Source organism: Melospiza melodia, chromosome 4 (genome assembly GCF_035770615.1).
Source record: "Melospiza melodia melodia isolate bMelMel2 chromosome 4, bMelMel2.pri, whole genome shotgun sequence".
Taxonomy (NCBI): Eukaryota; Metazoa; Chordata; class Aves; order Passeriformes; family Passerellidae; genus Melospiza; species Melospiza melodia.
The window spans coordinates 54,082,120-54,093,225 of NC_086197.1; the positions used below are offsets into that span (position 1 = coordinate 54,082,120).

General features: G+C 46.5%; 1 protein-coding gene across 1 annotated transcript; it reads right to left on the minus strand.

Annotated features, from left to right (window-relative positions):
• Window positions 1-145: 145 nt before the first annotated feature.
• On the minus strand, window positions 146-10,533 carry JOSD1 (Josephin domain containing 1). Its single transcript, XM_063154544.1, has 5 exons — window positions 10,516-10,533; window positions 9,336-10,139; window positions 4,080-4,208; window positions 3,775-3,969; window positions 146-2,553 (listed from the first exon to the last, which is right to left on the minus strand). The coding sequence occupies exons 2-5, from the start codon at window positions 9,518-9,520 to the stop codon at window positions 2,454-2,456; spliced, it is 609 nt and encodes a 202-aa protein (XP_063010614.1). The 5' UTR covers window positions 9,521-10,139; window positions 10,516-10,533; the 3' UTR covers window positions 146-2,453.
• Between the last annotated feature and the right edge of the window lie 573 nt (window positions 10,534-11,106).

Consider the following 11,106-nt stretch of genomic DNA (forward strand, 5'->3'; position numbering starts at 1 on the left):
TGGCAGTGTGGAAGGAACAGATGTGGCCTTGTCACCTTCAGAGGGGTGGGGAAGCCATGTTTGGCTTAAGGGAATTCTGGGAGGTGATCCTACCTCAGCACCAGTGTCCAGTGTTCAAGGTTCTTAATGCACAGAAACGTGGTGGTTTTATAACCAAAGGAAAAAATTTATTTATCTTTTACATACTTTGTTACAGAACAATTCAATTGAACATACAGAAGTGATAGGACATTTATATGGAAACTTTTTTTTTTTCCATTTTTAATATTTGGTTAAACAAAATACATCTCTGTAAACAAACCCAAGACAAGGCTCTAACAAAACCAAACAAGCAAGAAAACAAAGAGGGGCTTCCCTGCTCCTGAGCAGTGGGACTGGACCAGCTCACCCACCCCCGGGCACAGCAGCCTCACCTCCCACAGGGATGTGATCACACACTTTCCCTTTACCTGAGCAGCTGGATCACACTGTTTCTCCCCCGGGAAAGCAGCCCCAAAGTATTTTAAAACATCTTTGCATATTGTGCACTGATCCATTGGCTTGCAGTTTCCATGCAAACAGGGTTTTTCTCCAAAGTGCAACTTCAATCAGCATAGAAAATGTTGCTGTTGAGATTTATATTTTCCCCTCTTGAAGAAATGGCTTCAAGTCAAGAGCAGAATGCCTGCAGGCTGAACATCCTGCCTGGAAAGTGTTTAAAAACTCTGCCAGCTGGTATTGGTCATTGGAATGTGTTACGAAATAGGACTTTTTAAAATGTAAGAGCCATTTGCCCTTGACTGTGGGAGGCTGTGCTCAAAGGACTGCAGAAGTGCTTGCCAGGTGTCCAGGGGTCAGCAAACACCATCATCCTGTCATCATGTGGCCTCTGTTCTCTGTTGGGACGGTGCCATTTTGGTGGTCTCTGAGGTTCGAGCACCTGCTCATGCATTTGCAGAGCTCTGAAGAGAAAAATAACTGAGAAAAGGTCATTACAATCCCTCCTTTCACCAGCTCAAACATCAGTAATGAGAGTTTCCTGCATGATGGAACAGGATCCTTCGAGCTCCATCAGGTGCCAGAGGTTGCTGTTCAACCAACACATGTAAAGATGGAAGCAACCAGCAGCTCGGCCAGGAAGTGCTAAACACAACCAAGGGAGTTCCAGATTCAGCATTTCCTCCTCCTGCCACAGAAGGCATGGCTGAGCTACAGCTCTCCTGGGTGACTGGGAAACAGCTGGTGGAGATTCCTCAGTGTCTCTGTGTCTAGTTTCTCTTCCCCATGGAAGGCAGAAAAAAGCAATTCACCCATTCATGGAATGTTTGTTGGCCAATGCTAAAGGAGAGGTTGGTTCAACTACCAAGCCAGGGTGTCTCCAATGCCTGGAAGTTCTGGTGGACCCTCTGCAGCTCCCAGACCAGCAGATGGTAGCAATAAATGAAGAAAACTGACTGTCTATAAAGGCTTCCCTCTTCAGCCCATTTTTATTTTTTAACTTGACCTCTTTCATTTCACATTACATCTGTGACTGTGGGCTGGACTTCTGGAGAGTGGAAAATAAAAGGGAGTTAATTTCTTTGAAAACCTCTTCAGCTTTATTCCTCTCTCCAAGGAGCCCCTAAACTACTGGGTGACCATGCAGAAAACCAAAATAACTGTTAAAAAATAGTGAAAAAAAAAAACCACCATAGCACAAAGAAACCCAAGCAGACTGTGGCTTCTCTTCAGTCCAGAAACTCGATACTCCTCAGTCATCCTGTGCTTGTTGTTTCCATGTCACCTTAGCCAGACACATACTGCCAAACAACCACTCACCACATACATAAATCCTTGGAAACCCTGGGGAAGAATCCTCTAGCTACCCGAAGAATTTCTTGGAAGATGACTCTGGTTTTATTATTGTTTCTTAATTCCTGGCACAAACCAGCCCTAAGAAGCAGAGGGTCGTGCTGAAGCACTGTACCATTCCTAGTGTTCTGAGTGTCCTGAGAGACCCTTAGGAATTGCAAATGTCTTCACAACAATTTGTTTTGGAGGGAGAGAACTGTAAAGAGGTGGCAGCGTGCTCAGTCCCTGCTCCTTCCTGACAAGCCCTGGAGGGAGCAGTGTCCCACCACACAGAGCCTTGAACCACGTGGGGAAATGGAAGCCCAGGGTTTCCAGGCACTCTTTCTCCCCAGCCCAGTTTTTCAAGAGTGTGATGCCTCCCAGATGGCCAGAGGGCACTGCAACTCATCCACCTTGCAATTAAAGTGATTGGCTTCCAGTTTCCTCTGCTCTGCCCTCAGTTCTTCCCCACCCACCACCCCAATGTCCTCTGCCATTGCCCTATTGCACCAAGGAAGGAAGAGAAGAGCCTAACAAAGGAAATTCCAGACGAAGAGAGTTGGGGCACCCACTATCCAGGTTTTAGGACATCAGGAGTTTGGTAAAGGGGAAGAACTGTAGTGGGACGACAGAGCTGGCCCAGGTCACACGTCAGCTCTCCAGGTCTGATGTGCTTCCACCTCCTCTGGCACCACCAATAGGAGTTCACAGTTCTTTCCTCTCAGCTGGTGTTTCAAAAATTTCCTATCATAAAGAGAAATAGAAACAAGGGCTACTGAATGTAGAACTTCATCATCTACAACAACAATTAAATATTATCTTAACCTCAACAGAGATAAGTCTATATAGATGCTACTTTATTATTTCCCAAGGGAAGAAAAACAAAATTAAAACCAAATTTAGTTTCTTCATATTTTCAAGATCAAGAATCCCATTTTAACTTTAAATAATTCCAACAAATCTGGGAGAAAAATAATCTTTTTATTCTAAAAAACGAACACCCTACCACACAGATGTCCTTAGCAGCAGTGTACCACTTCGTCATTTGACATGTTTTTTTAGCCCTTTTCTGCACGTAAGCTTTTTCTAATACCAAACTTGGATTACTTCCAATAAATATGAAAAATCAACATCTCCTCCAATATCTTTTGGTCCAGATTTCCAAAACTCCAAGTAAAGAAAGCCCTAATTTATTGCTGAAGAATGATACACCTAGGATAAAATCCACCAGAACCTCTGCACAGTAGTTTCACAAGACTTACTTTACCCCAGAAATTTACCAAAACTTCAGTGGCACGGCTGGCTCTGCAAACACTGCACATGTGCAATCCCCAGTCCCTATCTCAGAACAAGACCAGTCAAGGAAGCAAAGCTGCTAGTAGGATTTATGGCATGATGGAATGGAAGCTAAACAGCAATCAAGTGCAGGTGAAATTTTACAAAGTATTTACAATGACCTTCTTGTGTTAAGATTGAAGAGGGAAGGGGAGCCAAGCCAGAAGGGCAGTGTATGCTTACATGGGAAAAGTGATTCCTAACAAACAGCTCTTACTGCTCTCAGGGATAAAGCTGCACTTTTAGTCTGGAAAGCCTTTTGCTGCAGACATGCAGATTGTTACTAAATAGGCAAAGAATGCTGATACTGTCATGTTCGAGGAGGGAGCAGAGCACAGCACATCGTGTTGCAGGTGTCCCCCACTAATACCAGAAAAGGCCTCTACCTTTGCCACAGACAGAGCCAGACACGTAAGAGGCCAAGTCAAGCTCTTCTAAGCTGATAGAGACATCACTGCCAAAAGCATTTCCCTGGCTTTACACAAACGGGGCATAAATCCAAGTGGAGGCAGAAGAACCTTATTACTCTCAAATTTTTACAATTGCAAGTCAGCCACACATGTTTCAATCAGCAACTGTTTAAGGCCAGACTTCTTACCTCCAACAAGGACAGATTAGAGGAAATCCTACCTGAGCTCACTTTCACCTCCAATCCACTCGGGCACCTTGAGCTTGGAGTCGAGGTTGTAGTAGGTGCCTCCCACCTCCCGGACACAGATCCAGTGCTGTCGCTTGAGGGGGAGCTTCAAGGGGCCCCAGCAAAGGCTGGAGGGCAGGTTCATGATGAAGCCCATCACGTTAGACAGGGCAATGGCGTTAACATCCCTGAAAGAGCGCACAACATCAACCAGATTATGTTCTGGTGTTTTCACTTCAATCTCTTTGTCAGTTTTACAAAGAGCAGCCACCTCCAGAATGACACAGCTTCTCAGTACCTGCGCTTATCCCACCAAACTGCCTCGTAGCCTTTGGTCTGAAGTGCTGCCATAATCACGTTCACATCATAGTTCCCATTCCCCAGCATGCTCTTCTTGTGGGGGGTCACCATGGTGTTGGGAGACAGCCTGCAAACAGAAGAGGAGACTGCTTAGCAGATGTTTGTTGAACCTGTATTCCAGGGGTTTTGTGTTTAAACACAAACTATTCCGTGCCCCCCTTATCCCTCATCAAACTGAGGAAACTAAGTAATGCATTAAGAATAACTCTGATGTACAAAGCCTTCAAAAATCCTGCCTTTGATGCAAAAGAAATCATAAAGCTCTTTCTCTCTGACCCCTTGAACTGGTACTTCTGAAGGATGCTTCAATTATGATTTTTCCTCAATTTACAGTCAGAGTAAATGCCAGTTTGCTATTCAGGACAGCAGCTATTACAATGTCAAGAGTCCAACAGTCAACAGCAGTCCTGAAGACTGGATGAGAAAAAGAGGCATGGGAGGTTGGCTGCAGGAAAGGTTGTTCTTCCTCCTCCTCCACTGGAAAATGAAAGAAGTATTCAGACACAAAGCTGTAAAGATACTTGGGGTTGGGAGCTTTCCAAAGCTGTTGTGCTTGCTAGATGGTAAAAAAATATCTGTTGCTGTAGGTAACTAAACAGATAATCCTGATGCAAACAAATCTCTTCAGCTTCAACTGGTAAGTTTGCTTAGACATCACTTGCATTACTACAGCGTCTAAAAATGCAGAACCAGAGTCCATCACATTCATACAACTGCAGAATATCCTGAGTTGGAAAGGATCTATATGGAGTCCACTCCTGGTCCCAGACAGGACAGCCCCAAGGATCACACCACGTGCTTGACAGCATTCATTCACTTCAACTCTGTCAGGCTTGCTGCTGTGACCACTTCCCTGGTGAGCTTGTTCCAGTGCCCAACTGCCCTCTGGGTGAAGAACCCTTTCCTAATATCCAAACCAGACCTCCTCTGACAATGCCTCATGCCATTCCTTCAGGTCCTGTTACTGGTCACCAGAGAGGAGAGACCAATGCCTGCCCCTCCACCTCCTCCTGTGAGGAAGCTGTGGGCTGCTATGAGGTTACATGCCAAAAATATGTAACAGCCTTTGCACAGGTTCAGATAATGGATGTGAGACACAACATGGAGATTGTGGCAAAAAAGCCTGTTAGCCACTTTTATGGTTTCATGTTCCCCCCCTCTGCCTAAGAAATTTTGTAAGGAGGAAAACCAACAGGATGTACTATTATGAAGATGACAGCAGGAAAAGCAAGCATGGGGGAAACTGAGAGCAGAGAACAACGTCACATAAGGCAAATCCAAAGAAAGTCAAGCCTCAGATGAGTTCTGTTGTGATGAGTTGATCTTTCCATTGATAAGGACTCTATTAATTCTGCTAGTGCAAAGTTCAGATTTCATATCATCCAAACATCTGTATTTTACCTGCCTCCTCCTCCTGTCAACTGCATCCTCAAAAATCCTAATGTTTCTGCACATTTTCCATTCAGCCTTTACCACACTGAATATTCTGCAGGCATATTTCACCACTGGAAATCCTGCAGCCCTTCTTCGTTCCTGCCTTTCTTACCCAACAAATTATATTTCTTTAAAAAGGTGTCCATGCAGCAGTGGTGGAAGATGTGGAAAATTATTTTTAACTTTAGCACAATAGTGTTTGATCCCCATATCTGTGATTAATGCTTAGTTTTGTACCATACAGTACCTTGTACAAATTCCAGAGATTAATGTGGTTTTATGTTAACTCCCTACATCTGTGACTAACAGTCTTGTATCGGCTAGTGCTTCCTTATTTACCTATATCAGCCACTGGGATGTACTAGCAGATGTCTTAGTTTTGAGAACAAAGATAGAATGCCAGGGCAAAGAATGATAAGAGAAGTGCATCGTGACCTGACAACATACTTGAGATAGTCTCAAGGTGAAAAGATTCATTAGAAGATCCAGAACCAAAATGGAAAATTTGGGGAATGTGATGTTCCCAAATGACCACCAAAGACTCTCAAAAGACCCCTACTGATATCCAAATAAATCCATGGAAACAATTACCATATATGCATGTATTCAGGAAATACAATGCACTTGCAGTAGAAATGCAGTGCATATGTACTGGTTTCATGCATATAACCTGCTCTGGTTGTATGACTAGTACACTGCTGGGGGCACACGTTAGGTGGAGCGATCCCCGTGCACCCAGCACGCTGAGTGAAGTAATCTCAGCTTTCTTACTTATCCAGCTGTGGAGAGTTCACTTCCCAGTGTTCAGCGACACCCTGACAGCATAAGGCATTTGACAAGAAAGCAGTGGACTGAGTAGAGAGATTCAGAGCAACCAAGGCTAGAGAGGCTAGAGACAGGCAGCCTTTGTTTTGGTTTTGTTTTCAGCTGGAAGTTTTTCTGCAGTGGAGCAGTCTGCAGCAGAACCGTCTGGGAAGCATGCTCACTACAGAAGGGAGAGGAGTCCACAATACCATGCTAAGAGGAAAAGCTGTTAATATCCACCATGGGGTGTATTTTAGGGTGTATTTTACTAATCACAGAGACAGAACCTGCAGCTTGTCACAGCTCTTCCAGCATCTCTATAAAGCCAGATCACTTGGCTATGCCTAATTCCTCAAGATCATTGCTTCAACCTACCAACTCTCCTAATCCCCACAAGCACAGAAAACCTTACAATCCAGAGAGCCCTTTGGGCTGCAGAAGCACCCTCTCATGGCTCCACTTTCCAGACAAGTTTATTCAAGAGCTGAAAGAACACATTTATCTTTGTTCCTTCACATAACTTCCAGAGCCCCAGAAATGTGAGGAGGTGACCAGCATGGGCAACAAGAAACTGCCATGTGTGAGCAAACTTGCCCCAAAAACCACCTCAACATCTTGACCCACACATACCTAAGTAGGGTCCACAATCATCAGCTGAAGGATTCTGACCACTAAAGGAATTAAACTGTTGTTTTGGTATTTTTTATCTAGCCACTGAGTGGAGGAAGACTGACAAAGCTGGACAGAAATCCAGGTAAATAATCCTCCTGATATTTCTATCAGAAACTTTCATCAACATGTTGTCTTAACACAAGGGGCTCCAAGATTCCTGCAGTTGTCTTTCCTAACCAGGTCCCAATATGCAGACTCCAGTGAAGCAAAGAGATTTATTTGTATCTCCATGCAACACTTGGAACATGCAATCATACTTCCTGCAACAAAAGCCAGAGGAACATCAAAAATGTATTTCTTGTTTTAGAGGAAAGAAGAGGGAAAGGCTACACAATCGGAGGGGTGTCCAGACCAAGTTTCAGCACATGCTTGAGACGATAATCATCAGACTACCCTGGCCTTACACAATAGGATGCAGCAAAAGGGAAGCTAATGATTAAGCAATGTGGTTCAATCATTCTCCAAGGAATGTGGTAAAAGCCAGAGAGCTTAAGTTTATTTGTGATTTTGTTACCTTATCAACACCAGGTTTAAAAATCAGACCTCAACATTTTTGCAGGTTATTAAAAATATTCATCCCACCTTTATCAATACATAGAATGTGAGTAGACACAGGAAAAGACAAGTGACACAAAAAGGGCAACTAAATTCACACTTCTTAAAGGCAAGTCAAAGAGCTACACACAAGTAGTCACCCAACAGAAACAGAAAGGCAGCAGCAATTCTTTTGTATAACTTATAGCTCATCCATTTTTAAGAGGAATATCCATGTGTATTTCCATACTACCATGGGGCTGAATCAAGCTGTGTATCTTGATCTGAATATTAGGATGGAACAACTCCAGGCTGGAATAAAAGACAAACTCTCCCTTCTAGGGAAAGAGGTCCAGCAAGATTAATATCCAGTCTTTTTCTGAGAGGTTTCATGCTGCACACTAATTCTGTCTCACCAAACGCAATGAAAGCCAACTAATTAGATCATCACACTCCTTCCACCACATGAACTGCCTTTGTTTGCTTCAGGCCAAGAGCAGTCCAGCTGTGAGTAAGATTCTGACAATTGCTGCTCTGGAACAAAACCACAGTGTGTTTATGCTGGACAAAGAGTGCCTTGAGCCTGCCATGGACCAGCTCCCCTCCACCAGCAGGAGTTTTATCTGCAACACTACAATAAATAGCATTTCAATCCGATACTTGTTATTGTCCTTCACCACATTCTCTGCCAAAGACAGGCATGAGTTTGATGAGTCAAGCACCGGTTTCATAAAACTGCCAGTTTTCAGGGGAGCTGCAACGGGGCCACAGCTCCCTGTCATCAGCACAGGGTACCATGACTGCCTCGTGCCACAGCATGAGCTGCCATGGTGTGGGATCTCCTGCTCCTCACAAACACAAGGTGCTGGCAGCTGCTGGTAACAGGTATTCAACCAAAACTTACACCATGTTTACAACATCTGCACCTTGACTATCAGAGGAGAGCCCCTTTCCATCATTTCCTTTATCATCACAGATTCATCAGCAGTGGGTCACCAGAATTTCCATAAAGCATCAAAAACACCATAAAATAAACACTGAGCAAAATATGAGCTATTGCATAGGCCACGTTAATAATTTATATTTGTCCCTGTAAAACTCAAACCTACTTTATTAATTATCTGAAGCTCCTGGGAAACATTTAGCAATGCCACAGGAAACAGGCATCCAGCTACTGAAATTAAAGCCAGTTTGAGAGAGTACAGAGAGTCTTGCTGCATGGAAAAAAAAAAGCCCATAATATTTGAAGAACTTCACTGAACCTCTTGAATAAGAATCACTCATTTGGCAAAACTCCTAATTTCTAAAAAAGTTACAAATGTTGCAGTACTAAGTCAGTAAGTCATTTCTGCTGCCTTCATTCCCCCAAGGCAATCCCCAAATCCATTATTAAATCTAGGTAATTTATCTACACAAGTGAGGGGCAAAAATATGGAAGACAGGTAGAAGAGGCACTAAGGTGAGTAGAGAGGAAGATAACACTCCAACCACGACAGCATCTACAATAAAACCCTTGGACCCATAGCTGGCATCCAGAACAGATTAAGAAACAAGTAAAATGAGAAAGAATTTCTGCATGGAGGGACAAAAAAAAAGGCTGGGGTTAAAAAACCAAGATACATTCAGTTCAAAGCAGTGGCACAGTCTGAATCCCTCCTTTTCTTTCTACTTCCCCCCAGACAACACCCAAAAATCCCTGCAATCAGCTGAGGACAAGGGGAAGCTACTGCCAGTACAGAGAGCAGCCTACCTCTGGAAAATCTCCTGCAGGGTTTCCCTAGTGAAGGCGTTGCTGTCCTGGAAGACATTGTTGAGGGCATGGAGGGCACACAGCTCCCTGCGTTGCTTCTCATGGTAAATGTGCTGTGGCGGCTGCTGGGATGGCTCTGGCGATTCCGATTTGGTCTTGTCACCTTTCCATGGCACACAGCTCATTTTCTCGATGGGTGGATGGGGAGTAGGTGGTGAAAAATGAAGGAGGCTGAAGTTTCTGCCCCCACAGTCACAACAGCAGCCCACTGCCCCTTTCTTTTGTGGGCTAGAGGTGCTTCCAGCTTACGAATCCTCCTCTTGTGCTTCAGTTTACTCAGTAATTGCCTCTGACAGCTGGTTTTAAAAACCACATGAAGATCTGCAACCTCCCTCCTCCCATACCCCATAAAATGTAGTATTTCCCTTCCCTCCACAGAAAAAAAATTAAAATGTCAAAATATATAATTCTCCTTAGTCTCAAGGTACCAGCTGGAATTTATCACATCGTTCCTTTTCTTCCATCTCCTTTGGTCTACAGTGCCACTAAAAAAAGTACCCAGACCAGGTAACAGGAGAGGCCCAACCCCAAAGTGCCAAAGGGAAGAAGATGAAGCCAGCACCGGGTACTGCCTATAGGAGCACAGGGTGGTTAAGAACTTATCAGCTGCATTTCTCCATTCCTTTGGGAACGACTGAATCCCGGCAGGAAGATGCCAACAGCTCGGGAAAGGAAACCACTTCTTGCTAGGCCACGAGAAGCCCAAGTCCAGGCTGCGGGGAAGGCGACTCCTCACAGGTCACCCTGCGCTCCGACAAAGGGAAGTCTCCGTTAGCAACCAGAGGCAGCCCCAAGCCCGGGGGAGCGAGGGTAGGGCAGGCGGGACCAGCCCCACGGCCTGCCTCGCACCTCTCCACCCCGCCCCTCCCCGCCCTACGCCCTCACAACCACCACCACCAAAACAACAACAGCAGCAGCAACAGCAACCCAGGCGGGAGCCGCTTCCCACGGCCGAGGCCCAGCGACTCCCACGGCCGAGGCCCAGCGACCCCCGCAGCCCACCGCGCTGAGGAGAGGCCCCAGTCTAACCCCCACCCAGCCCTTCGGGGCTCGGCGCTGGGCCGAGGCGCCCGCCCTTGCCCTCGGGAGGGTTGGAGGGGTCCCGCCGACGGCTCCTCACCGCCCGCTCGGCCCCCGGGGCCGCCCCGCGCCGGCGCACGCGCGCGCCGGGCCCCGCTCGCGCCACTCTCGCGCACGCACGCACACACGCGCGCGCGCCCCCCCGCCCCCCGCACGGGCCGACGTCGGCCCCGCCCCCTCGACGTCAGCGGCAAAACGAGCCGGGACAGAAACGAAAGCAGCCTCTGAATAAACAAACGTAAATCTCCTCCGGCTTCGTTCTGTGCCACAGGTCAGCGCCTGTGGCGGTGGTGCCACAAGCGTGCGTGTGGCTAGGCGGAGGAGCAGGACAGGCAGCTTTTCCCGCCGCTCTGCAGGGGTCACCTGCCCGTCCGCAGAGCCCCTCAGCCAGAGGAGTTTCCTCCTTGGCGCTGGCGTCGTGCCCGGAGGCCCCCGCCGGCGGTCTGAACACTGTGGGCTCGCATGGGGGTTTTCTATATGGAGCCCGAGGCGGCAGGGGCGGTGGGGTCCCTTGCGAACCTCGGCAGCTGGCGGCGCGACGGGGCGGGACAGGCAGTCCCACGGACCGCAGGAACGCCAGGCACACTCCCACCCTGTTCCATTGGCTGACACAGTTATCAGTAAAAAATCT